Below are 23,766 nucleotides of genomic sequence, written 5' to 3'. Positions count from 1 at the left end.
TGGAAAACAGTTATGTTACAACAGCCAAGAGATTACTCCATAAATTGAGCTGCACAGAGAATCTATTTGCAATAATAGCACGTGTCTTTCTTTTCCAACCTGTCACTGTTTTGAGGGTGAGCCAACACAAACAGCTGTAGCTTCAGAGCCTGGCATAGGCTGGTGGGTGCTTAGTAAACATCGAATGAATGAATCTAGAGGACACTGCCCTAAAAGGTGCTCTGATTCAGATTAGAGAAGTTCCTCTTACTGATAAGTTTACAATGACATTCTAATTATTTCTCAAATAGTAGTTCTTAGAATATTAGCATCAGAATCACTTGGGAATCTTAAGAGTCGAAGGGGGTTGGGAATCTAACTTTTAAAATATCTGTGATTCTTAGGCAAATTGGAATATACGACCCACTGTCCTAGAAGCTGAGTTCTCTGAGTTGCATGAGCATTGTTAAGTGAACAAAACTCTTCATGGTCCTCTGAATGAAGTGTTGTGGGGTATAAACAAAAAAAGATAGCTCCTGCTTTTAATGAGCGTTTTGACTAATTTTGAAGAAACATAAAATCAAGTTCAAGAGACTGTAGTAGGAAAAATAAAACATCAATGAAATGTTCAAGTGTCAAAGCTATTAAAAAAGTCAAGTAGAGTTAATCAAGAGCATTTTCAGGAAGAGGTAAACTCTAAGTCAGGTTTTAAACAGACTTGGGTTGATGAGAAGGAAGAGCTCAGTAGGACCGGATTACTTTACTGTAGAATTTCCAGTATCACAGTGCACTAGAAAACAGTCTAAAACTCTGCCACTGCAGGCAGAGTGTAGTACATGCTTCATCGTGTAGTAGGCAGAAACCAGGCAGGACACTTGCAAACCAAATTGATTTGTTCTATTTTTCCTTAGGGTTTTAACAGTGACCTAAGTCAAATCCAAAAATAGCTAAAGATTTAATCTTACTAGTGCCATGTGACCTCTTTTATGTCAGTTTCCCACCTGTAAAACTAGACCAAGTATTTGCTGTAATTAGGCAGTGGGTTGGGAGGGTTATTTCAACAAACACTATTTTAATCTTAATTCATATTTGAGCTAAAACAAGGACAAAGATTTCACTAGGATGGATGTAATAAAAAAGACATACAATAACAAATGTTGGCAAAGATGTAGAGAAATGGTAAACCACATATATTGCTGATGGGAATGTAAAATGGTGCAGCTGCTCTGGAAAAGTTTGGCAGTTCTTTTAAAAGTTAAAGTGTTACCATATGACCCAACAATTCTGCTCTCAGTATTATACCCAGGAAAACTGAAAACATATGTTCACACAAAAATTTGTACACAAATGTTCACAGCAACACCATTTATAGTAGCCAAAAATGTGGAAACAACTGAAATGTCCATCAACTGATGAATGAATGAACAAAAATGTGGCATATCCATACAGTATTATTCAGCCATGAAAAGGAATGAAGTATTGATTTTGCTATTCCATAGATGAATCTTGAAATTATTGTTAAGTGAAAGGAGGCAGACACAAAAATCCTCATATTATGATTCCATTTATATGAAATGTCCAGAATGGACAAGTCTATGCAAACAGAAAACAGATTAGTGGTTGCCAGGGGCTGAGAGGAGTAGGGAATGGGAACTGACTGCTAATGGGTACAGAGTTTCTTTTTGGAGTGATGAAAATGTCCTGGAATTATATAGTAGTGATGGTTGTACAACCTTGTGAATATACTAAAAACAGCTGAATTTTATACTTTAAAAAGGGTGAATTTTATGATACATGAACTATATCTCAACTTTAAAAATCGAGGAGAAAAAAAAAGCAAATCACACAAGGCAGAAAACAACTTAGAAGCAAACTCTGGGGTCCTCCAATCAGTCCACTAAGGTCACCCCTTTAAGCTTGTCAAGAATTTACCAAAAGGAAAAAAAGACTAATTACTTCTATGTTATGATTGGAAACATGGATGTCTACTCTTATCATTCCCATTTAACATTGTACTGAAGGTTGAAGCCAAGACAATAAGGCCACAAAAATAAAGTTACTAAAGGTATCTACAAAAATCAATTGTATTTCTACATGCTAGTATGAATACAGCAGTCCCCCCTTATCCACAGGGGATACGTTCCCAGATCCCCCATGGATGCCTGAAATCACAGATAGTACCAAACCTTATATAAACTGTTTTTTCCCACATATATATACACACTTTACGGCTTCTTTTTGGCAGATCCAAATTGCCAGCATCACTACTCTCGTGCTTTATTAAGTAAAATAAGGGCTACTTGAACATAAGCACTGATACCACGACAGTCAGTCTGATAACTCAGACAGCTACCGTGTTTCCCCAAAAATAAGACTGGGTCTTAACATTAATTTTTGCTCCAAAAGATGCATTAGGGCTTATGTTCAGGGGACGTCATCCTGAGAAATTGTGCTACAGCTTATTTTCTGGTTAGGTCTTATTTTGGGTGAAACACAGTACTAAGTGAAAACAGGAAGGCAGCATCTATGGTATGAATATGCTAGACAATAGGAAGATTCATGTCCCTGGCAGATGGAACTACTCAGGATGGTGCACAATTTAAAATTTATAAATTATTTCTATAATTTTCCATTTAATATTTTTGGACCATGGTTGACCACAGAAAGTGAACCCATGGATAAGGGTGACTACTATAATCAGAAATTATGATTTTAAAAAAAAGATCTGTATACTGAAAACTGTAAGGTACTGTTGAAAGAAATATAAACACTAAATAAATGGATATAGCTACACCATGCTCATGGATCAGAAGATTCGGTATTGTTAAGATGCCAAGCTTCCCCAAATTGATCTACAGATTCAATGGGATCACAGTTAAAATCCCAGGAGGTATTTTGGTAGAAATCTAGAAATTCCATTATAAAAATAGCATTCAGATCAGTGGGAAAAGGATAGATTATTTAACAAACAGTGCCATCATAAACAGCTTTCCAAAATAAGAAAATAGGATTGGACCACTACAATACACTAAACATAAATTCAAAATAGATTAAAGCAAATGTTAAAAATTTTAAAAATCTCACAAGAAATCTAGGAAACTGTAAGCATAAGTTAGGAGCAGGGGAGACCTTAACCATGACTGTAAGAGCTGAAATACACAAGTAGACACATCTGGCAATACAGCTTTCATATGGCAAAAAAAAATTATTATGGGGTAAAGTATCTATGGGAAGCCTCTGAACTATCTTTGTAACTTTTCTGTATATCGAAAAATATTCCAAATAAAATTTATTTAAAAATAAAATGAACAGCAAAAAAAGTTAATAAGGTCAATAGTCAAGTAACACATTTGGAGGAAAGTGCAACTATTAATCACTATAATATATATAACATATAGCTATTATAATAGCTATATGTATAATAGCTATAATAAAGATCTCTTTCAAGTTGACAAGGGGAGAACAGAAAATAGGCAAAGGATATAACAGTCAATTTAGAGAACAGCAAATCAAATACCACCATTCCCCTCTCCCTAAAAAAAAGAAAACCACACAAAAAGATGTACAAATTCACTAGTGGTCAGGGATGCAAAATCAGGTAACATATATTACTTTATATCCAACAGTCTTGTGAAAATTATAAAGCTCTAGTATCTATTATTGGTGGGGTGGAGGAGAAAGTGGACTCATGTATTGCCAGTGGAACTGGAAATTGTGACAGCTTTCTTTGGAAGTCAATCTGATAACCTTATTAAAATTAAAAATACATATACATTTTAACCTAGCCATTTGATTTCCATGAATCTATGTCCCATAATTAAAACTACCAGAAAATAAGGACTTATGTATGAGGATGTCTCTTACAATGTTTTGTTGTAATGGAAAAACAAAAACAAAAACAAAAACCCGAAAGAGACACTAAGTGAATGACCATCAATATGCAGCCTTTTAAAAAAAATTAATTGCAGCTATACCAGTTGCCTTGGACTGATTTCTGTAAGATATTGGGGAAAAAAACCCATGTATATATGCATTGTGTATGATTATATGAACATGGAGAAAACTATGGTATCACACATACTTGGTCATTTTGCACTGGTTATGGGGGAAGGTGATGTGGGAAGAGGAGCAGAGAAGAGAAAGGGGGAACAAAGGAAAAGGGGCAGAAGGGGGAAATAAATTCTTTAGTGCACATTTTATTTAGACTATCAATAGTAATTGTCTCTAAAACATCAGCATACTACCTAGGAAGCAACAATTTCTTTATTTAGCTGAAAGTACTATTATTTTCCTTAAACAAACAACAAAAAGCCCCCCAAAAGCAAAACTGAATGCCTTGGCTACACCAACCTTGAACAATCATATTCCTGTGGCTGTCATACTTCCTAGAATATTTGTGAAATAACATATTTGGTATAAAACCTTGTAAAAAGTGACCTTTTCAAAAAGCCAGTCATGTTTCCATTTACTGTCGTGTACATTGTAATGAAGTGACTGGTCACCAACTCTGAGGCCTGAGTCCACAAACATCCTCGTTCCTTTTGCTTATTCTGTCTTATCACAGCAAGCTTATCCTCAATTCCCTCTTCAAATATAAAGTTCTTATTAAGCACATACTTATAGGAAAAAGAAAAGGAATGATGAGGTCCTTGCTCTCAAGCGCCTACAGTTTCTTTTTAAGATTTCCGTTTTCCCAGTATCCCGAATTAAAACTGGAGGCAGCTGGTACACATGCGCTGTGAAATATCTAAGTTTCACCTCCTTCATGCAGGTCAAGAGACAGCAGAAATAGGTGCTCCAAAAGGCTGGAAAGATACAAAAAAAGCAGGACTATGTTGTCATCATAGAGCCAGCAAAATTGACACATTCTACGACTAGTACATTCTTATAGAGGGAAGAGCTTTCCATACCTTACTGCTCATATTATGTATCTGAAAACTAACCCGAAAGCCTGCTCAGTGTGGTATTAAAAGACAAAACATTCAGAGGCCCAGACGACCTTAAGAGCAGTTTCTACCAAACATTCAAGGAAGACTTGATTCCAATTTCACACAATCTGATATTGAAGGTTATCACAGGAGGTAAAGTTTAATATTTGAAAAATCAAATTCACCATAACAACACACTAAAGGAATAAACTACAATTATATGATAGATGCCTCCTCCCCCAAATAGCAGCCAATAAAATTCAACATATTTCCCAAGGTAAAAATGCTTGGCAAACTAAGAGCTAGAAGAGACTTTAATAAATTTGATAAAGGGTATCTATAGATATTGCTGCAGCAAATATAATTAATGGTTGAAATATTCAAAGGTTCCCCTTTGAAATTATTCCAAGTCAATAATGCCCCCATAATCACTGTTATTTAGCACCTTACACTTGAAGTCCTAGCCAATGCAAATGGGCCAGAAAAAGAAATACCGGGGGTGCAAAAAAAATGTATACAAGTGGACACTTTGGTCAACGTTGCTCAAGCAGTAGCTCGCCATAATCAGGAGTGTCTGGATACTGACGGTAACCACTTTGAGCACCTCTTATAATTGCAGATGTCAAACGTGACTTGTATTCGTCCTTTTTTTTATCAGTATATATTGAGTATTACAATTTTAATAGTTTTTTCCTTTCTTAAAATGTGTATATATTTTTTTGGCACCCTCTGTATATGATGTAAAGATTGAAGGGAAGAAACTTAAAACAGTTTGAATCCTGGCTCTGCTACTTGCCAACTATGCAACTCTGGGCAAAGTACTCTGTGCCTCAGTTTACTCATTTGTAAAACGGGGATATGAGTACCTCCTTCAGAGGCTTGTTCTGATAGTAAATAAGTTAATACTTTAAAGGTACAGAGAAAGTATTGACACTTCAAAGCACTGCAATAGTTTTGTTAAAAATAAATTATTCATAATGATTATATACAGAAATCTCAAAGAATCTAAACTATTAGAATTAAAAGAGTAATATCTCATAGATACAAAATCATTACACTAAAATCAGCTGTATTTCTATATACTATTAGTAACAAACCAAAAATGACACCTCTATAGGATAATTATAGATTCAATGCAATCCCAGTCAAAATTGGTGGAACTCAACAAGGTTATTCTAAAATGTTTATGGGAAATGTAAAGTGCCAAGAATAGTCAAGACATTCTGCAAGAAAAACAAGGTGGCAGACCTGCATTATTAAATACCAAATAAATTCCAAGATTGATGTCTAAATTGTCCATTAACTCACCTGGAAAAAGATCTCTTTTTGGAATGCTCATCTGTGAGGTATGTCTACATAGTTCTTCCCTCACGTCCTTTAGATCTTTGGATAAGTATCATCTAAGAAGAGAGCCTTTGCATTTTTACTGTATAAAACAGCACTACACAATACCTCTAGTCACTTTATTTCTCACCAGGTATTTTGCACAGTACCCATCATCTGACATTATTTTAAACTGTACGGATGTTTATTATTTGTCTCCCAATTATAAGCTCATTGAAGCCAGAGTGTCTATTTATTTGATACAATGCTGTAGCTCCAGAGCTACTTTGTTACTTTGTTGAATGAATAAATAAATTGGCAGAAATCACAAAAATTCTGACTGGAATATGAAATATAGTGATTAAATTTGAACTAAATTTCAAATCTGCAAACTCCCTTTTACTATCACCTATTAAATGATGGCTACCAAAATACTATCTGTAACTCTCATCAAGTTTAGAACACTATTTTGGGATTCAAAACCAACCAGTATGTAAATATTGGTTTTTAGCAATGGTATCTTTTACTTTAATAAGGGAAATTAGTGAAACAACAAACCCATTAAAAGGAACCATATAAAATGTAGCCCTGAGAATCTTGATAACTGTGACTAGAAAGGCAAAATGATCTAAGAAGCAGGAGTTTACGTATTTTGCTTATGTCATGTAGAAATTAATAGCTCTGATGGTTTTTAACATATATTTCATCCCTTGGTAATCAAAGTTTCTATTGGACTAGATAATATGCTATGGAAAGCCTTACATATTTATAAATTAACTCAATTTGCAGTGAAAATAGGAGTGATGGATGTTGTAAATTTAACATAAAAAGCTTACTAATTCAATGCTCTGAAGTTGGGAATTTATACTTTCAGGACAATCCAGTTAAACTGGTGTTCTACATAATGAACAGTAGGATATACTATTATTATCTTTGTATTCTTCTTTCTCACTACCTTGTGATTTTCCCACAGGGCTTAATAAACTTAAAAAAGCAAAGTGTTTTTAAAAGATTCTGGTGAGTTAAGGCCTATCTTGAACCCTAGCGTGTTCTCTCATTCTAGGCTAGTCCAGAGTTGAGCTCCAGGGGAATCTGGCTTGGTCCTAAACTAATCCATGTTTGAAGAATTTCTGGGAGATGAAGGAACTTCTGAAGCCAGCTGAAAGGTTTAGAGCATCTAAAAAGTGAGATTGAGGTGATATTGTTTGGGGATACAACCAGAGGAGAGATGGGCTAAACTGAACTACACTAGTTTACACGGTGCCACTTGTCTGTATTCCTCCTGAAATCATTAAGCTTTCCATTTAATCTTTGGTGTTGTACTGAAATGTCAAGAAAGCAGTCAACATGTTCACAGATTATTTTCATGAAGTATTAACTATGTAACAGAAAAACCAGCTATGCATTTTATAGGGAGGCTACGAGAACAGAAAGAGTGTCATTACAATTATTAGCTTGATTTTCTTTGCTCGTTTATTCTGTTCTTTAGATTCCACATATAAGTGAGATCACATGGTATTTGTCTTTCTCATTCTCAATCTGACTTATTTCACTTAGCATAATGTTCTCTAGGTCCATCCATGTTGTTGCAAATGGTAAGATTTCATTCTTTTTTATGGCTGAATAATACTCCATTGTATAAACGTAACATGGTTTCTTTATCCAATTGTCTATCAAAAGAAATCCAAAACACTAATTCAAAAATATATGCATCCCTATGTTTATTGCAGCACTATTCACAATATCTAAGATATGAAAACAACCAAAATGTCCATCGTTAGCTTCATTTCAAATGGCTCTAGTTTCATGATCTAATGTTGCTAGAGTAGAATGAATCTCTTAAAATAGCCTTTTAAGATCTTTTTACTTTTCTGTTAGATGAGGCTTATAACCAAACCTTCAAAGAGGATCTAATACCAGTCCTGCTCAAACTCTTCCAAAAAATTGAAGAAGAGACAGTACTCCCTAACTCATTTTATGAAGCCAACATTACCCTAATATCAAAACCTGGTAAGGACAACACAAAAAAAGAGAATTACAGACCAATATCTCTGATGAATATAGATGCAAAAATCCTAAACAAAATTCTAGAAAGCAAATCGGATGCAACAATGCATTAAAAAGATTATTCATCACGACCAAGTGGGGTTCATCCCCAGGGCACAAGGATGGTTCAACATCCGCAAATCCATCAATGTGATACATCATATAAACAAAACAAAGGGCAAAAATCATACGATTATATCAATTGATGCAGAAAAAGCATTTGACAAGATACAACATCCATTTATGATTTAAACACTTAATAAAATAGGTATAGAAGGAAAATATCTTAACATAATAAAGGCCATATATGACAAACCCTCAGCTAATCTCATAATCAACGGTGAAAAACTGAAGCCCTTTGCTCTACGTTCAGGAACACGACAGGGCTGTACCCTGCTTTTCAACATAGTGTTGGAAGTCCTCGCCAGAGCAATCAGGCAAGACAAAGAAATAAAAGGCATCCAAATTGGGAATGAAGAAGTTAAATTGTCACTCTTTGCAGATGACATGATGCTATATATAGAAAACCCTAAAGACTCCACCAAAAAGCTATTGGAAACAATCAACAAATACAATTAAGTTGCCAGCTACAAAATAAACGTACAAAAATCCCTTGCATTCCTATATACTAACAATGAAATCTCAGAAAAAGAAACAAAACAAAAAAAACAATCCCTTTTGCAATTGCAGCAAAAAGAATAAAATGCCTAGGAATAAACTTAACCAAGGATGTGAAAGACTTAAATGCTGGAAACTACAAGACATTTAAAAAGAAATTGAAGACACAAAGAAATGGAAAGACATTCCGTGCTCATGGATTGGAAGAATCAACATAGTTAAAATGACTATATTACCCAAAGCAATATACAGATTTAATGCAATCCCCATCAAAATCCCAATGGCATTTTTTAAAGAAATAGAACAAAAAATCAGATTTGTTTGGAACCACAAAAGACCTGAATAGCCAAAGCAATCTTAAGAAAAAAGAACAATTATGGAGGTATCACACTCCCTGACTTTAGCTGTACTACAGGGCTACAATAATCAAAACAGCATGGTATTGGCAAAAAAACAGACACGTAGACCAATGGAATAGAATTGAGAACTCATAAATAAAACCACATAAATATGGACAGATAATTTTTGACAAAGAAGCAAAAAACATACAATGGAGAAAAGACAGCCTCTTCAATAAATGGTGCTGGCAGAATTGGATAGCCACGTGCAAAAGAATGAAACTGGACTTCTATCTGTCACCATGTACCAAATTAATTCAAAATGGATCAAAGACTTAAGCATAAGACCTGAAACAATAAACTGCATAGAAGAAAACATAGGTACTAAACTTATGGACCTTGGGTTCAAAGAGCGTTTCATGAATTTGACTCCAAAGGCAAGGGAAGTAAGAGCTAAAATAAATGAATGGGACTATATCAAACTCAAAAGCTTCTGCACAGCAAAAGAAACCATTGACAAAATAAAGAGTCAACCAACTGACTGGGAGAAGATTTTTGCAAACAGTGCCTCCGATAAGGGCTAATATCCAAAATATACAAGGAACTTGTGCAACTCAACAACAAAAAAACAAACCCAATTGAAAAATGAGCAGAGGATCTGAAGAGACATTTCTCCAAAGAGGACATACAAATGGCAAATAGACAAATGACAAAATGCTCAACATCACTAATCATCAGAGAAATGCAAATAAAAACCACAATGAGATACCACCTCACCCCAGTTAGAATGGCTATCATCAACAAGACAAATAGTAACAAGTGTTGGAAAGGCTGTGGAGAAAAAGGGACCCTCATACACTGTTGGTGGGAATGCAGACTGGTGCAGCCGCTATGGAAGGCAGCGTGGAGGTTCCTCAAAAAATTACGAATAACTATATGACCCAGCAATCCCTCTCCTGGGTATCTACCCAAAAAATCTGAAAACATTTATACATAAAGACATGTGTGCTCCAATGTTCATTGCAGCTTTATTTACGGTGGCCAAAACATGGAAACAACCAAAATGTCCTTCAATAGATGAATGGATAAAGAAGTTGTGGTATATATACACAATGGAATACTATTCGGCGGTAAGAAAAGATGAAATAGGACTATTTGTGACAACATGGATGGATCTTGAGATTATAATGCTAAGTGAAATAAGTCAGACAGAAAAAGCAGAGAACCATATGATTTCACTGATATGTGGTATATAAACCAAAAACAACAAAAGAACAAAACAAACAAATGAGAAACAAAAACTCATAGACACAGACAATAGTTTAGTGGTTACCAGAGGGTAAGGGGGGAGGAGGGTGGTAGATGAGTGTAAAGGGGGTCAAATATATGGTGATTGAAGGAGAACTGACTCTGGGTGGTGAACAGACAATGGGATTTATAGATGATGCAATACAGAATTGTACACCTGAAATCTATGTAATTTTACTAACAATTGTCACCCCAACAAACATTTAAAAAAAAAAAGATGAGGCTTATATTTATCTCTTCACAATTTAATGATAGACCTATTTATTTTCCAACAATTTACTCTGAAAAAATGAAGTTATTTTGATGAATAAAGCAGCTTCTTTCTGATGGAAAGGCAGGTATTAGACACGAAGAAAAGTGTCTAACACTTGTTTGTTGAGATGTTCAGCAAATGTTTTCTTTTGGGCTGAGACCAAATGCAGAATCATCTCACTGGCTTGCAGTATTTATGAATAACTACTACATAGCAAATGTACATTCCCATTCTTATAAAAACGCCTGTGCACAAATCATACATAAGGCAGCAATACATCAGTATTTACATTTATTTCATGTATGCAGTTTACACACACTATTGAACAAAATTGGAATGCAAACAAATATACAAATACCATAATAAGCATTATCAAATAAAATAACTGGCACTAGTGTTATAAGCATATTAATGGACCTGTGAGAAAAAGTGATGGAAGAAGACCGCAGCCCATAGCATTTTTCTTTTGATCAAAAGAAAACGCTCAATAGCACCAAAATGGTAATACTTAAAAAGAAACACAGAAGATGGAACATTTTAATTGCTATCATTGAGGTTAACCTGTTTTATTTAAGTGACTTATATAGGAATTCAACAGTACAGGCAGTATTTTGGCCAACTTCTGTTTATGTCAGCTGAACATCTTCCATAAACAGAAGTAAAAGGAAATAAAGCCAGTCACACGTGAACCCCTCCTTAGTACTTGGTACAAACTCGGCACCGTACTTTGATTTCATGATTGGAGAAGATACGCATGTGTTAAAAACTGAGGTTATGTAAAGTTACTCACTAAAGCCTGAGTGTGTCTTTGGTAGGCTAATACTTTCTCAGCATTGCTATTATTAATCCTATTTATGTTTACCTATCCTGTATTTTTCTACACAATCCAAAGTGGCTAGAGAGAACATTATGGAAAATAATACAAAATCCTCAAACAACTAGACCCTTAAAATCCAGTCTATACCAAAGGCACCACGAATCAATGGGGTGCAAACTTCCACTTAGTGAAAGATGACTTTTTTTGTAATACTTATAAATGAATGGAATTTTGTCTTGGAGTTTTATATATCTTATTTGGCGCTGTCAGTACACTTAATTACCTACCTTCATACATTTTTTCTAAGATGGCATCAACAATACACAAGATATGTAGAGTACCAGGTATTTCTATTTCAAGGTTGTGCAAAAACTGCCACAATCTTGCTCAAAGTGTCTAAGTATCCAAGTGGTAGCATGTGGGCTGCATGAAGCTTTACATATCCACATCGCATATGAAGAAAAAATTAAATTTATGCCCAGTTATGAAATGTTACAAAGAATATCATATACTAAGAGTAACCTGCAAGGTTCTTTAAACAGTATCCCTTAGTGGTTTCAATAAACTGTCACTAACCACTTAACCCTAAGCCTCAAGTTTTCTTCATAAGAATGCTGTAGAACTGCATTAGTATTTTATATTGATTATAAATTAAGCCAAATTTCTATCTAAATACACAAGTATGTGCTTCAAGCAATGTTTTGTGGCAAATGCACAAAACATACTTCTCTGAAGAACTGTTGTCCTTACAATAATGCACTTTTAAAGCCTTCATTTCATAGTTTGGTAATTCAGATCCACATGAAACACAATGCTTTGCTGAACACAGAAAACATATCTGCATTATGATTATGTAACCCGGCATTTACTGGTAACTTGAAACTTAATCACATATATTTCAACCAGCTCCAAACAAAGTTGTTCAGTGGTAACTATTTTGCAGCATTTATAGGCCTAAATTTCAGTCTGAATTGCAACTTTTAATTCCATTGTCTGTTGTGAGTGGTTGTTATTTGTTTCTTTTAGTGCATCACCAAAATATAAATCAACATTGGGTTTTATTCCATTGTTACCATGTTCTTCAGCAATATGATTCAACTGTGGAACTTCTGAACATGAAGCAGTTTTGGTAAGCACAGAAATGCTACACTGATGTGGGGAATTTTCCAGACGGTCGTTTTCTACCTCAGGAAGAATATTAACAGTAGCAAAGCGGGTATGATAATCATTGGAACCATGGCTACAAGAAGTTTTCATGCTTTCTAGGTCAGAACAACTGAATTCAGAAAAATGACTAGAGTGAGAATCTGCTACAGATGGCATACTGTCACTGAGGGATGGAGCCTCAAATTCGCTTGAGTTCGTGCTTTGTTGTTCTAACAACTGTGCATCCATATCCTCTCTGGTCTCATTTATCTTCATGTTACTCTTTTTCCTCAATTTACCACTTTTTGATTTCTTTCCTGCTGTTGCTTCTTTGGACCACTTCGTGGCACTGGATTTACCTTCAGGCAAGCCACTGGATGAACCACCCTGGTGACTTCGGGGGGCACTGCCATCCTCCACACTACTGCTTCCACTGTTGTGCCTGAATTTGGATGGCTTTGATTCAATATCTACTTGCACCTCCATACTGTTGCCTTCTCTGGAACATAAGAGTAACAAATATAAATTTCTAACTTCCTTATTTTTATTCAGATGACAACAAAGGGGGAAGCATTTCTGTGTGAAAAATTCAAAGACTATATAAAAGCTATCACAACAAATTAACTCAGGATACAGTCTATTAAAAACAACTGCTTGAAATAAAAAGGACTATAATAATGCTTCAATTAAAAAAAACAGAAGCAGCTACAAATTTACCTGTTTAAATGGTACAATTCAGTGGTTTTCCATATATTCAGAGTTGCGCAACCATCATCACTACCTAACTTCAGAACATTTCTATCATCCCGCAAAGAAACCTTATACCCATTAGCAGTTAGTTCCCATTCTTCCCTCCTTCCAACCCCTGGCAACCACTAATCTACTTTCTGTATCTATGGATTTGCCTATTTTGGTCATCTCACCATTTTCTTTTCCCAGAGAACCTAACAGTTGATAACCATTATTCACGATAATTTTGTCTAATGATAGGGATATTTCCTTACTTGTCCAATGGGATATAGGAATTCAGAATGGATCCCGCCATTGCTTTGGTGCTGGCATTATCACTAACTGTCCCCAAGCTGACCGTGCCAGATTCTCCACTTAGACTGCACCGCTCTTTCTGCACATCTGCTTGTACTTCCAACCTAAAAGAAGGGGATATCTGATAAAAACTGAAAATACATATAATATCAGCACTACTATAATATGTATCTTTAAATAATTCAGTTAAGGACCCTAGTAATAAGAAGCTATTTAGAAACAACTATAAACATTTTTTTTTAAGTTTCTTTTTATTTAATTATTCTAATTCTACTATAGCACACTGAAGAGTAAGAACCATTCAAATAAAATGTGGGAAATTAGCTGTTTTCCAAGTAGGGTAGCAACAGAATAACACAAAGAGATATAAAGGATTTTAACTTAAATATGCTCCATTATTTTCACTCAGGATGTGGCACTTTGCTTGCCATGTTCAATGCAAAACGCAATATCCAAATATATTAAAAACCATTCTACATTGTCGACAGATCAGTGAATCAAAAAATCCTTGGCATCTATATATTAAAAGTGGTTCTATAAATTTAATACTTGAGTCTTTTAAAGAGACATAATAATATGCACCAGTGTAACTTACGAGTTTTGTGTTTAAAAGCAAACTACCTAAAAATAAATCTAACCAATTTCTCTTTTAATTCATGTACTCTCCCCTATGCTACAAAAAGAAAAAAAAAAGCTAATAAACAAAGGTGAAGAACAGCGACTGTTGGTAATAGACTTGGTGAGAATGAAATAACCATTAATACATAAAAGGAACCAGGCAGATCACCCTGGCTTCGGTTCATGCGTTCCTGGGTATCCTGACTCTACCTCCTCCCCCAGAGCTCAACCAATGCCTCATTTCCTAACATCCAGCTGTTGCACCTCCAGAGGTAAGGTCCAGGCTTAAGCACTGCCTTTACTATGTCCACTGAAGCAGCTCCAGCATTGGTTCAAACATAAAATCTGACAAGTGCAGTGAAAAAATTGGCAGAATGTTACGCCTTAAATTTGGATTTTACTGCATCATGGGTCTACTGTGACAGAAAATCCAAACAAGTAAAAATCTCCTTACTGACTGTTTGCCACTCAATTTCATTTTTTTAACTTTACTGTTTTCAACCCTGACACAGTAGGGTTATATGTAATCATCATGCTCAAAATTCTCCTCATCAAATCATTAATTTGTAGTTAATAAAAGACCAAAACAAAACAAAGCACATTTTTCTTACCTATTAAAACAGTTTACCATGGCACTTCCTGACAGACTCCCCGTGATACTGGCTCCAGCCAGTGCCATGGTGCTGGCTGTTTCACTCAGATTGTCTCGAATGGCTCCTATTCGATCCATGTGGCTCCCACTTGCACTCAAACTGCCAGTCAGACCACCAACACTTCCTTCCCCTATGCTAGGGTTCTGTCTTGCTTCTGCTACTGAAGTCGTGTCTAAATGCAAATATTTCAAAGACATTAAATAAGTACAATTATTAATGTCCCTCTTCTTAAATTCCTCCATGATTTCGGATAGGGCATTTTATCATATAAAGTATAAAAACATACACAGGAACAGAAAAAATATCTGGAGTCAGGGACATCTAACTATGGGGTAAGAATAAAGGGAAATATTTCAGAGAGTAAAGCTGGATTAAGGACTAGCCTTCAGTTTTAGATGATCACTATTTTTTAAAAAATCTAGAAGATTTAGGAATTCTATAAAAACGTGATTGCTGAAAGATTTAGCTATCTTTGGAGGAAAATTATGTGGCAGTTTTCAGTAACAGTGTCATTTAAAGAGTTTATTATTCTCTAGGTCAATAAGAATGGGCCAAAGTTGATTTCTAGATAGAGTCCATGGTTCCAACTGTCTACAAGCTATTACAAGATCTGATACCACTATATTCCAAGTACAGTAATGCTTTGTATTGAAGGACTCATTTATTTGCTCCAATATTTGGGTTCCTATTACATACCACACTGTTCTAAGCACTGGGGACATAAATTCTGCCCTCAAGAATCTTACACATTCTAGTTGGGGAAAGCAATAAATAAAATTATATGGTAATAAACGCTATGAGAAAAAATAACTCCAAGTAAAGGGGCAGGAGTGAGAGGCAGTGAGAGCGATGCGCGGTATACGTGCATGCCGTGTGCTTTTCTGTAATGTGACTGAAGAAGGCCCCTTGGATAAAGTAACCCTTGTAGAGACTTGAAGGAAGTGAAGGAGCCATGAAATTATCTGGGGGAAGAGTATTCCAGGCAGAGGGAACTGCAAGTTTAAAAGCCTAGAAGTGGAAGTGTGCTTGACATCCTTGAAAACATCAAGGAGACTGGTATAAAACAGGAAAGTGACGAGATGAGTTCAGAGATGCAGCCTGGGACAGATCACGTGGGGTCTTCTGGGTCATGATAAGGACAGAATTTCCCCCGATCCCCTAGTACAATTAGAAAAACTGGGAGAGTTTTGAGCATAAGAAAGACATCATCTGATTTTTATGTTTTAGAAGTATCACTATGACTGCACTGTGGAATAGTAAGTGGAAACTGAGAAGCTGATGGGTCAGTTAGTTAACAGGCCATTATGATAGTCCAGGAAAGAGGACAGTAACGTAGACTAATGGAATAGCAGTGGAGAAGGTGAGAATGCTTGGATTATGGCTAAATATTGAAGGAAGTAGCAGAATTTGCAGATGAATCAGACACGGGGTCAGAAGGGAAAAGGGGGAGTCATCATGAGTGAAGGTTTTTGGTAAAGCAATAGCAAAAATGGAGAAGCTGCCTAATGAGGCAAGGATGATGGAGACAACAACAGGTGTTAGTGAAGAGTTTGTTATAGAAAGTTAAACTTAAAATTCTCATTAGACATTCAAGTGCAGATTAAAGAAAACAGATGTGAAATGAAGCCAGTCAGGAGAAAGCATGATGTGGGGATATTTTTATGCTGATGACACAGACTCAGGATGGCCCAAGATGGGAGGGTCCCAGCAACACAAAGCTTGGAGCAACACAGCCCACTGGATTCTCTGATCGAAACAATGAATTGAGATGCAACGTGACACAAACAGTAAACAACAAGTTTGCACAATAAGGATTACTAATCAACTTGAGCTCTCTCATGGACTAAGCCATGCAGTCTCAGTGGTAAGGATCCTACAAAAGGAAGAAGTAGTTGTTTAACTGTTTTCTTTCCCTTTAAATAAATTAAATACTTTTAAATTTTAATTTTTTTCATAAAATTTGAGAAATTGAGAATCTGCCAGTTTCTCTATTGTTTATTATTGAATAAATTCAAATGTCTTTTTTTTCCCCTAACTTGGTTGGGTTTTATCCATATTTCTTGTGAATTGGTCTATTTCAACATGCATTTCCAGTGTTTGGCAAACTGAAAAAATTACCCTCATCACTTCTTAAGCTAATATTTGGATCTTACTCTGTTAGGGTTTTCTTTTAACAATAAAAATAAATAAAAGTAAAAAAAAAGAGAGAGAGATGTACAAGTGTGAAGTTCAGAGGAGAGTTCCAGCTTAGATATAAATTTAAGAGCAGTCGGCCTATGTATTATTTAATCTGAGATTACCTAGCGAGTATATGTAGAGAAGAAGAGAAGTCTGAGAACTGAGCCCTGGGAAACTCCAAAATTTAGAGGTTAGGAGAGAAAAATGAACCAGCAAAGAAGACTGAGGAGTGGCCAGGAGATACGATGAGATGAGAAATGGTTTTCTAGAAGACAAATAAAGAAAATGTTTCAAGAAGGAAAGCACAGTTTACCATGTCAGATAGTCTCTTATATTAAGATGAAGGCCAAAAAGGTGAAAGGGAATAAGAGGTTGAAATTTCCAGGTATAAAACAAGTAAGTCATAGGGACGTAATATACAGTATAGGGAACATAGTCAATAACACTGTGATAGCATGGTACCGTATCAGATGATTGCTGGATTTATCATGGTGATCACTTCTTTAGGTATGTAAATATTGAGTAACTATGGTGTACCACTGAAACTAATATAATATTGTATGTTAGCTACATTTTAATAAAAATCTTTAAAAAAAGGATGAAAACCTAGAATGACCACTATATTTGGTAACATGGAGGTCATTGGTAACTCTGCTTTGGTGGAGTGGTAGAGATGAAATTCTGGAGTAGTAGGGTCCAAAATCTGATTGGAGTGAGTTCAAAAGACAATAGGAAGTAACAAAGTGGATGTTATCTTTGCACATTTGCCTGATTATTTCCCTAAGACAAATTTCTATAATAAGAATTGCTGGAATATAGAATACGTACATGTTTTAAGGTTTATTAACTTTTACTCCTATTGGTTGTCTATGCAGGCCTTTTCATTCTCCAGTTATTGTTCTAATTCATAGTTCTTTGAATAACACTATGTTGAAGATATTTTCTACTCATCTGCCATCTGTACTTCTTTTACGAACTGTATTTCTCTTTATAGCCTTTCCTTAAGGATTTGTAATGTTTTAGGGAAAATTTAAGATTAAAAGGCTGGAATTTCTAAGACATATTTCCACCGGAGATTAGATACCTAGAACTAGTCCACCCTCTTTCATCCATTGGTGTTTCCTCGGTAGTCCACTTCACAGATGTACTTCTCTGGATGAACATTATTAGGCCTAGTAAAAGGAGGGCAATGGAAATTCTGACTTGTCTACAGTCTCCCCTGTTTAAACAATTAGGAAAAAATTTTCTTCCTTTCCTTAAAGGACTTACCTACAGCTGTGTTATTTCCACCAACATTTATATCATTTTCATCATCAAATTCTATCCTGACTCCTTTTCCATTTCCTGCTGAGACTCCACAACCTCCACTTCGACAGAGAGAAATTGGAACAACGCCATAAACATAAGCTAACATAATAGGAACACCAATACCTAAAGAGGAAACAAATTAGTCATTATGAACCAAAAAAATAAATCATAGAAGCATGAGTTTTAAAAATTCAGTTTGAGAAAGTATACAGGAGAAAATGCTAGGGTTCTGCAATCCTTGCCAAAAGTGGATTTACTCAGATGTTTAGGGACACAAGCAAATTCAAAGGTTCTAGGCTCACACGTGTTTTTAAAAAAAGATGTAAACTTTTTCAAGTGCCAGGGTTCTAAACTGTATTAGGGGGGAGGCCACAGGTAATTTACCAACTATTCTAAGGCTAGAGTCTATAATACTTTTAACCAATACAGTTACTAAATGAGAGGCTTTCTGTAGGTTCAGCTTAAATTGTCTTTAAATTTTTTTAAAAATAACTCTTTTAACCTCAACATCATAATGTTTTGTTTTTTAAAATTCTTCCAAGAAACCTTAATTTTATCAAATTTGGGGTAATTGGTATTTTAAAGCATTTTCTTACCGACAGTTACTGCAGCTACAACTGGAGATACAATTACAGACAACGTTACACCACCTGCTATGGCCAAATTCCGTTTGTGTTTTGAAACATCCTTGCCTTCATATCGATTGTGAATCTTGAATTAAAATGGAGGTGGGGGATTAAAGAAAAAATACATTACATACTTAATTTGAATGAAATAAATCTATATTCGCTAGAAGTTTAAACTGATTTCTCTTACAATTTCATAGTTAAGTGTCCTAATTCAAGGTAAACGTATTACTACTGTTTTTAAACCATATTCTTACATATAATTTGCTTACATAAGATAGTGATTTAATAGATTTTACTTTGTATTTACCTTTAAATAGTCTAGAGAAAAAGTAGTCTTTATAATCTTATTCAAGAATAGTATAATCATGTTTTGAACAAAGAAGAAGGAATTAAAAATATTATTTCCAACATAGTTTGGATGTTTGACTAATAAGATTATTTTTGAGAAATTTAACATTCCACAGGTTTCTTTCTAAATAAGCATCCCTAAATGGTAGAAATGGGCTCCTATGGGAGGTTCCCACAATACTTTCTTAAAAACTGACTTCAAAAAGCAGTACTAATAAGCAAACATCACTAAATATAATCATTTTTTCCTCAGATTCCTTTTTATAAAGACAGAGATTACCAAATAACTCAGAATCCTGGGCTTTCATTTATAGCTCAAAGTAGTGAGAGAGGGGGTGGAGGGAGAGAGAGAGAAAAATAAACAATGCTGCCAGAAGACAGGAGTTGGATCTACTTAGCATCTTTGTACTGTTCAGGTGTTCATAAACAGAATTTAGTATTACCATGAAAGCAGATTGTGAGATATTACATGAACTTTGAGAAATAGCTCAGTATCTTTGTTCTCGTGGTTTGCAAGGGCTTAAAGCTAATAAAGTACTTTTTTATTACTCTGTTTCAGGACAAATTCAAAACAGCCTCAAAAGTGTACAGGTTGTCTCTAAAATAAAATACTTGATTTATAAACAATATTACATATGAGGCTTAATAAAAAATTTATGATTATTTTGATGGCTGTAAAGTACAGTGAATCTTGTAGGATATATTATACTGTGAAAAAGTTGAGTGGGGAGGTGGGTGAAGTATGTATGGGACAAAGAATATTTATATTTATAGTCAGAATCCTGTTTCCAAGCACTGACTGTATGTTCCCAGGGAATGGGCCTCTGTATTTCCTAAATAGTCCACACAAGCAATCTGTATGGTACCTTTCATTATCCTGCAGTACTGCAACTAATTCTTGCTCCTCCCCACTCCCATTCCTAGAAAACTTAGCACCAAAGCAGAGAAAAGCCAAAACTGAAAACCGATGGAGCAGACTCGCAAAGGCAGGCTGCCAAGAGAAAGGAGTCTTCCAGAAAATTTTGCATCCTCAAGTACCAATGCTAAATTACAGTGATCATAACATCCCACTACTTCTGGTTCAATTTTATTTTTTCTGTTTTACCATTCTGTGTTTCATTTTCTATTTGTTATTGAAAGTAAAGGCTCAACTTTTAGGTTCTTTATCAACTTAATAGGTTTTCCTGGGCTGGTTTGTATCCGTGAACACCACAGAGAACACTGTTTCAACAGAAAACTAATTCATCAACTTGCAACCCTTTGAGTACATGCTTGAATAAAGACTTGTAACTGCACCGAAGACTTGAACAATGAGGTAAATAATCTCTCCTCTATAAATTATTTGTAGATGTGTGCAGTACAACAGTCTCTATTTCCCTTCTACTTCTATTTCTAAGTATCAAATAAACAGTTTTGTTTTCAGCAAAACCTGGCTTTGGATAACTACATGAAAAATATTATAATCAGCTACTATTTTGGGGACTTTAAACAATCTAAGCTTAGTTACTTCAACCTTCTGGAATAAACATTTGGTTCATAAATATCTGTTTGTCCTCTGTCCCAAAATTAGTTTAAAAAAGTAGTATGTACTATTTTTCCAGCTACGAAAGTAATATACGTTGAATATAAAAAAAAAAAAAAATTGGCTGTTATGCGGAAGAGGATCAGCCTTGCCTTGAGTTTGGTCCCAAAAGTCAGAACTAGAATTAAATGAAACACTTTAAAGAGAAACAGATTTTGACTCAACGTAAGAAATTTTCTAACAATTAAAAGCTACCTGACAACAAAATGGGCTGCTTTATGAGTTGGTAGTTTCCCCATCACTGAAGTACACAAATGGCTAGATGGAAATTTATCAGGGGTCCTATATAAAAATTTTGCGCATCTGGGTTTAAATCCCAGCTCTGCTTCTATGTAACTAAAGATAAATTGCATAAACTTTTCTAAACCTCAATATTCTAACACATAAAATTTTGTGAGGTTGAAATGAGTTATAGTACATAAAACACCTACCACATAGTAAGGGCTCAATAAACATTAGTCTCCCTTCTCCCCCTTGTTTAAAATCCTATACTTTGTTCTGCTTAGGTACAGGGCTGGGATTAGATAATTTCTAAAGTTACCTCTCAATTCTGAGATTCTCTTAGACAGCAGCACACTACTTAGCCACTTTACATATTATTCCTTTAATCTTTCAAAAAAGAATTATTTGCTTAGCTAATGAAGTAAAATTCATCCCTCATAGGCCAGTGGTAAATTTTAGAGTTTGGATTTTCACAAGATTGTTATAATCTACACAACAGTGTATTTACTAATAGCAGCAATCTGAAGGGGAGAAAAAAGCTTTGAACTGAAGTTGGCAATAATTCAAGAACTGGCTAATTAGTCTTTGCCCGTGGGCATGTTATTTAGCTATTAACTTTTTATAGACTGACTTTATAAGGATATACCCATGAGAAAAATGTCAGGTGTGTATCCTTCAGAACTCTATACTTAAAAGTTGGTTAATAACACAAATGAACTAAAGTTTTCAGATTTAGATAATTTTAAAGCAAATACACTTTTTATGTATCTATACAAGCTTGCCAAACACTGAAAATTTATTACCTCATGAAAAAATAGTAAATTGTTTTATTCTGAAGATAACTAAAAACGACCTCAATCTTTCAAAACAAAGACAAAGCAAGAATCTTCAACTCTAAACCTAAAGACTGAGAATAAGATAATGAACTGACAAGGAATTATGCATTTTACCTTGCGGCCCACATATACAGGAATGCCAATAATCATTGCAGGGATAGCAATGCCTGCTATTAAAGCAATTCCTACAGGAGCACCAACAAGTGTTCCCAGCTGCCACAGTATTTTCTTCTTTCGGCTCCAGGGTTTCTTCCCCCAGAAAGTACATCCTGATGGACTAATGGAAAAAAATTAGAATGTAAAGTAACTGCTACAAAACATCACAAAAAATTACTACCACAGAGTAAGACAGTAACTATAAAAGAAGCCTTCTCATACTTAGAAATTATTTTCCTTTCCTTAAATTTTGAGTTCATTACAAGCCAAAAATTCAAGGTAAAAACCATGATAAATTATATTAAAAGGATATCAATAAATGGGATTCAGGTTAAATATCTATCCTATTCCTCCATTAGCACTCAAAACCTTAGTTTTGCAGAGTATATTAATGCAAAACATACTTATATTATCCCTGTTTTAGGTGTACAGTTATCTGATTATATCATAAACTCACACTGACCTAAATGAGGGAACTTATATATGAGAAAATTAAATGGAAATATTTATGACCTAGAATAATTACAGGGGTGTTGAACACTAGCTTTCTAATTTAACAAAAAACAAAACAAAAACAAACAAACAAAAGAAATGTTTCCTACTTTTGATTATTAATCTCAAATAACTAGCAGAATAATTTGGTTCCTTTTAAATTTATGTAACTAGAATAAAACAGATCCCTTTAAGTATCTTATAAATGCCAAGTTTAAAAATGCTTAGGATAACACTTTTTAAAAAAAAAGTCCTTTTGTCTTATAATATAAAATTATATTTAGATATAAATTGTTGTTTCTATAAACTTACCTTAGATAATGTAAATCTGAGATTTCTTTCATACACAACCAACAAAACTCACAACCACAGACAGCACATGTCATGTGATTACAGCTCCCATCATTCATCTTTATTATGTAAGCAGCACATCGTGGACATGGCTTTATATCATCAGCTATTAGGAAAATAGAGAGACCTGCTTAGTATATAAAACTGGTCTAAAAAAATTAACTATTTCAAGTTGATAATCAATTGTAGCACTGCCAAAAAAATCTTAACATGTTTGTTAATCGATAGCTTTCGCCTGCTACTTTTAGTATACAAAGTATTTTTTTCTTTAATTCTGAGAAACAGAACATATTTTACATTAAATTTTCAAATTGTAAACATTTTCAAACAAAGTAGCAGAACAGTGACAGCAAAGAATAACAAAATGGTGAAGAGAGAAGAGAACCAAGGAGAGCCCTAGGCAAACTGAACTACATAAAATTTATCTTTGTTCCTACCCCATAGCACCGACTTCTCCAACTGGCACTTCATGTCTAGAATGTTTCTACCCATCCCCACTTAATTAAAATGCTAGATAGTATATATGCTATTCCTTTAGTGAATGAACACTAATACCAAGTGACAATCTGATTATTAATCTGAGGTACTAGATA

General features: G+C 34.8%; 1 protein-coding gene across 2 annotated transcripts in view; it reads right to left on the bottom strand.

Annotated features, from left to right (window-relative positions):
• Nucleotides 1-11,067: 11,067 nt before the first annotated feature.
• Nucleotides 11,068-23,766, bottom strand: part of RNF19A (ring finger protein 19A, RBR E3 ubiquitin protein ligase) — a 54,231-nt gene continuing 41,532 nt past the window's right edge. For both annotated transcript variants that reach the window (XM_019757643.3, XM_074317081.2), the window contains exons 4-10: nt 23,135-23,279; nt 22,289-22,451; nt 19,154-19,268; nt 18,519-18,680; nt 15,030-15,243; nt 13,761-13,904; nt 11,068-13,255 (exon numbers count right to left, since the gene is read on the bottom strand). In XM_019757643.3, coding sequence (XP_019613202.1) covers nt 12,565-13,255; nt 13,761-13,904; nt 15,030-15,243; nt 18,519-18,680; nt 19,154-19,268; nt 22,289-22,451; nt 23,135-23,279 — 1,634 coding nt within the window. In that variant the 3' untranslated portion in view covers nt 11,068-12,564. The remainder of the gene's footprint in view (nt 13,256-13,760; nt 13,905-15,029; nt 15,244-18,518; nt 18,681-19,153; nt 19,269-22,288; nt 22,452-23,134; nt 23,280-23,766) is intronic.

This window comes from Rhinolophus sinicus, chromosome 6, assembly GCF_057876585.1.
Source record: "Rhinolophus sinicus isolate RSI-liver-muscle chromosome 6, RSI-T2T, whole genome shotgun sequence".
NCBI lineage: Eukaryota > Metazoa > Chordata > Mammalia > Chiroptera > Rhinolophidae > Rhinolophus > Rhinolophus sinicus.
Note: the sequence above shows the minus strand (reverse complement) of the source record. Positions and strands in the feature narration are given on the sequence as shown.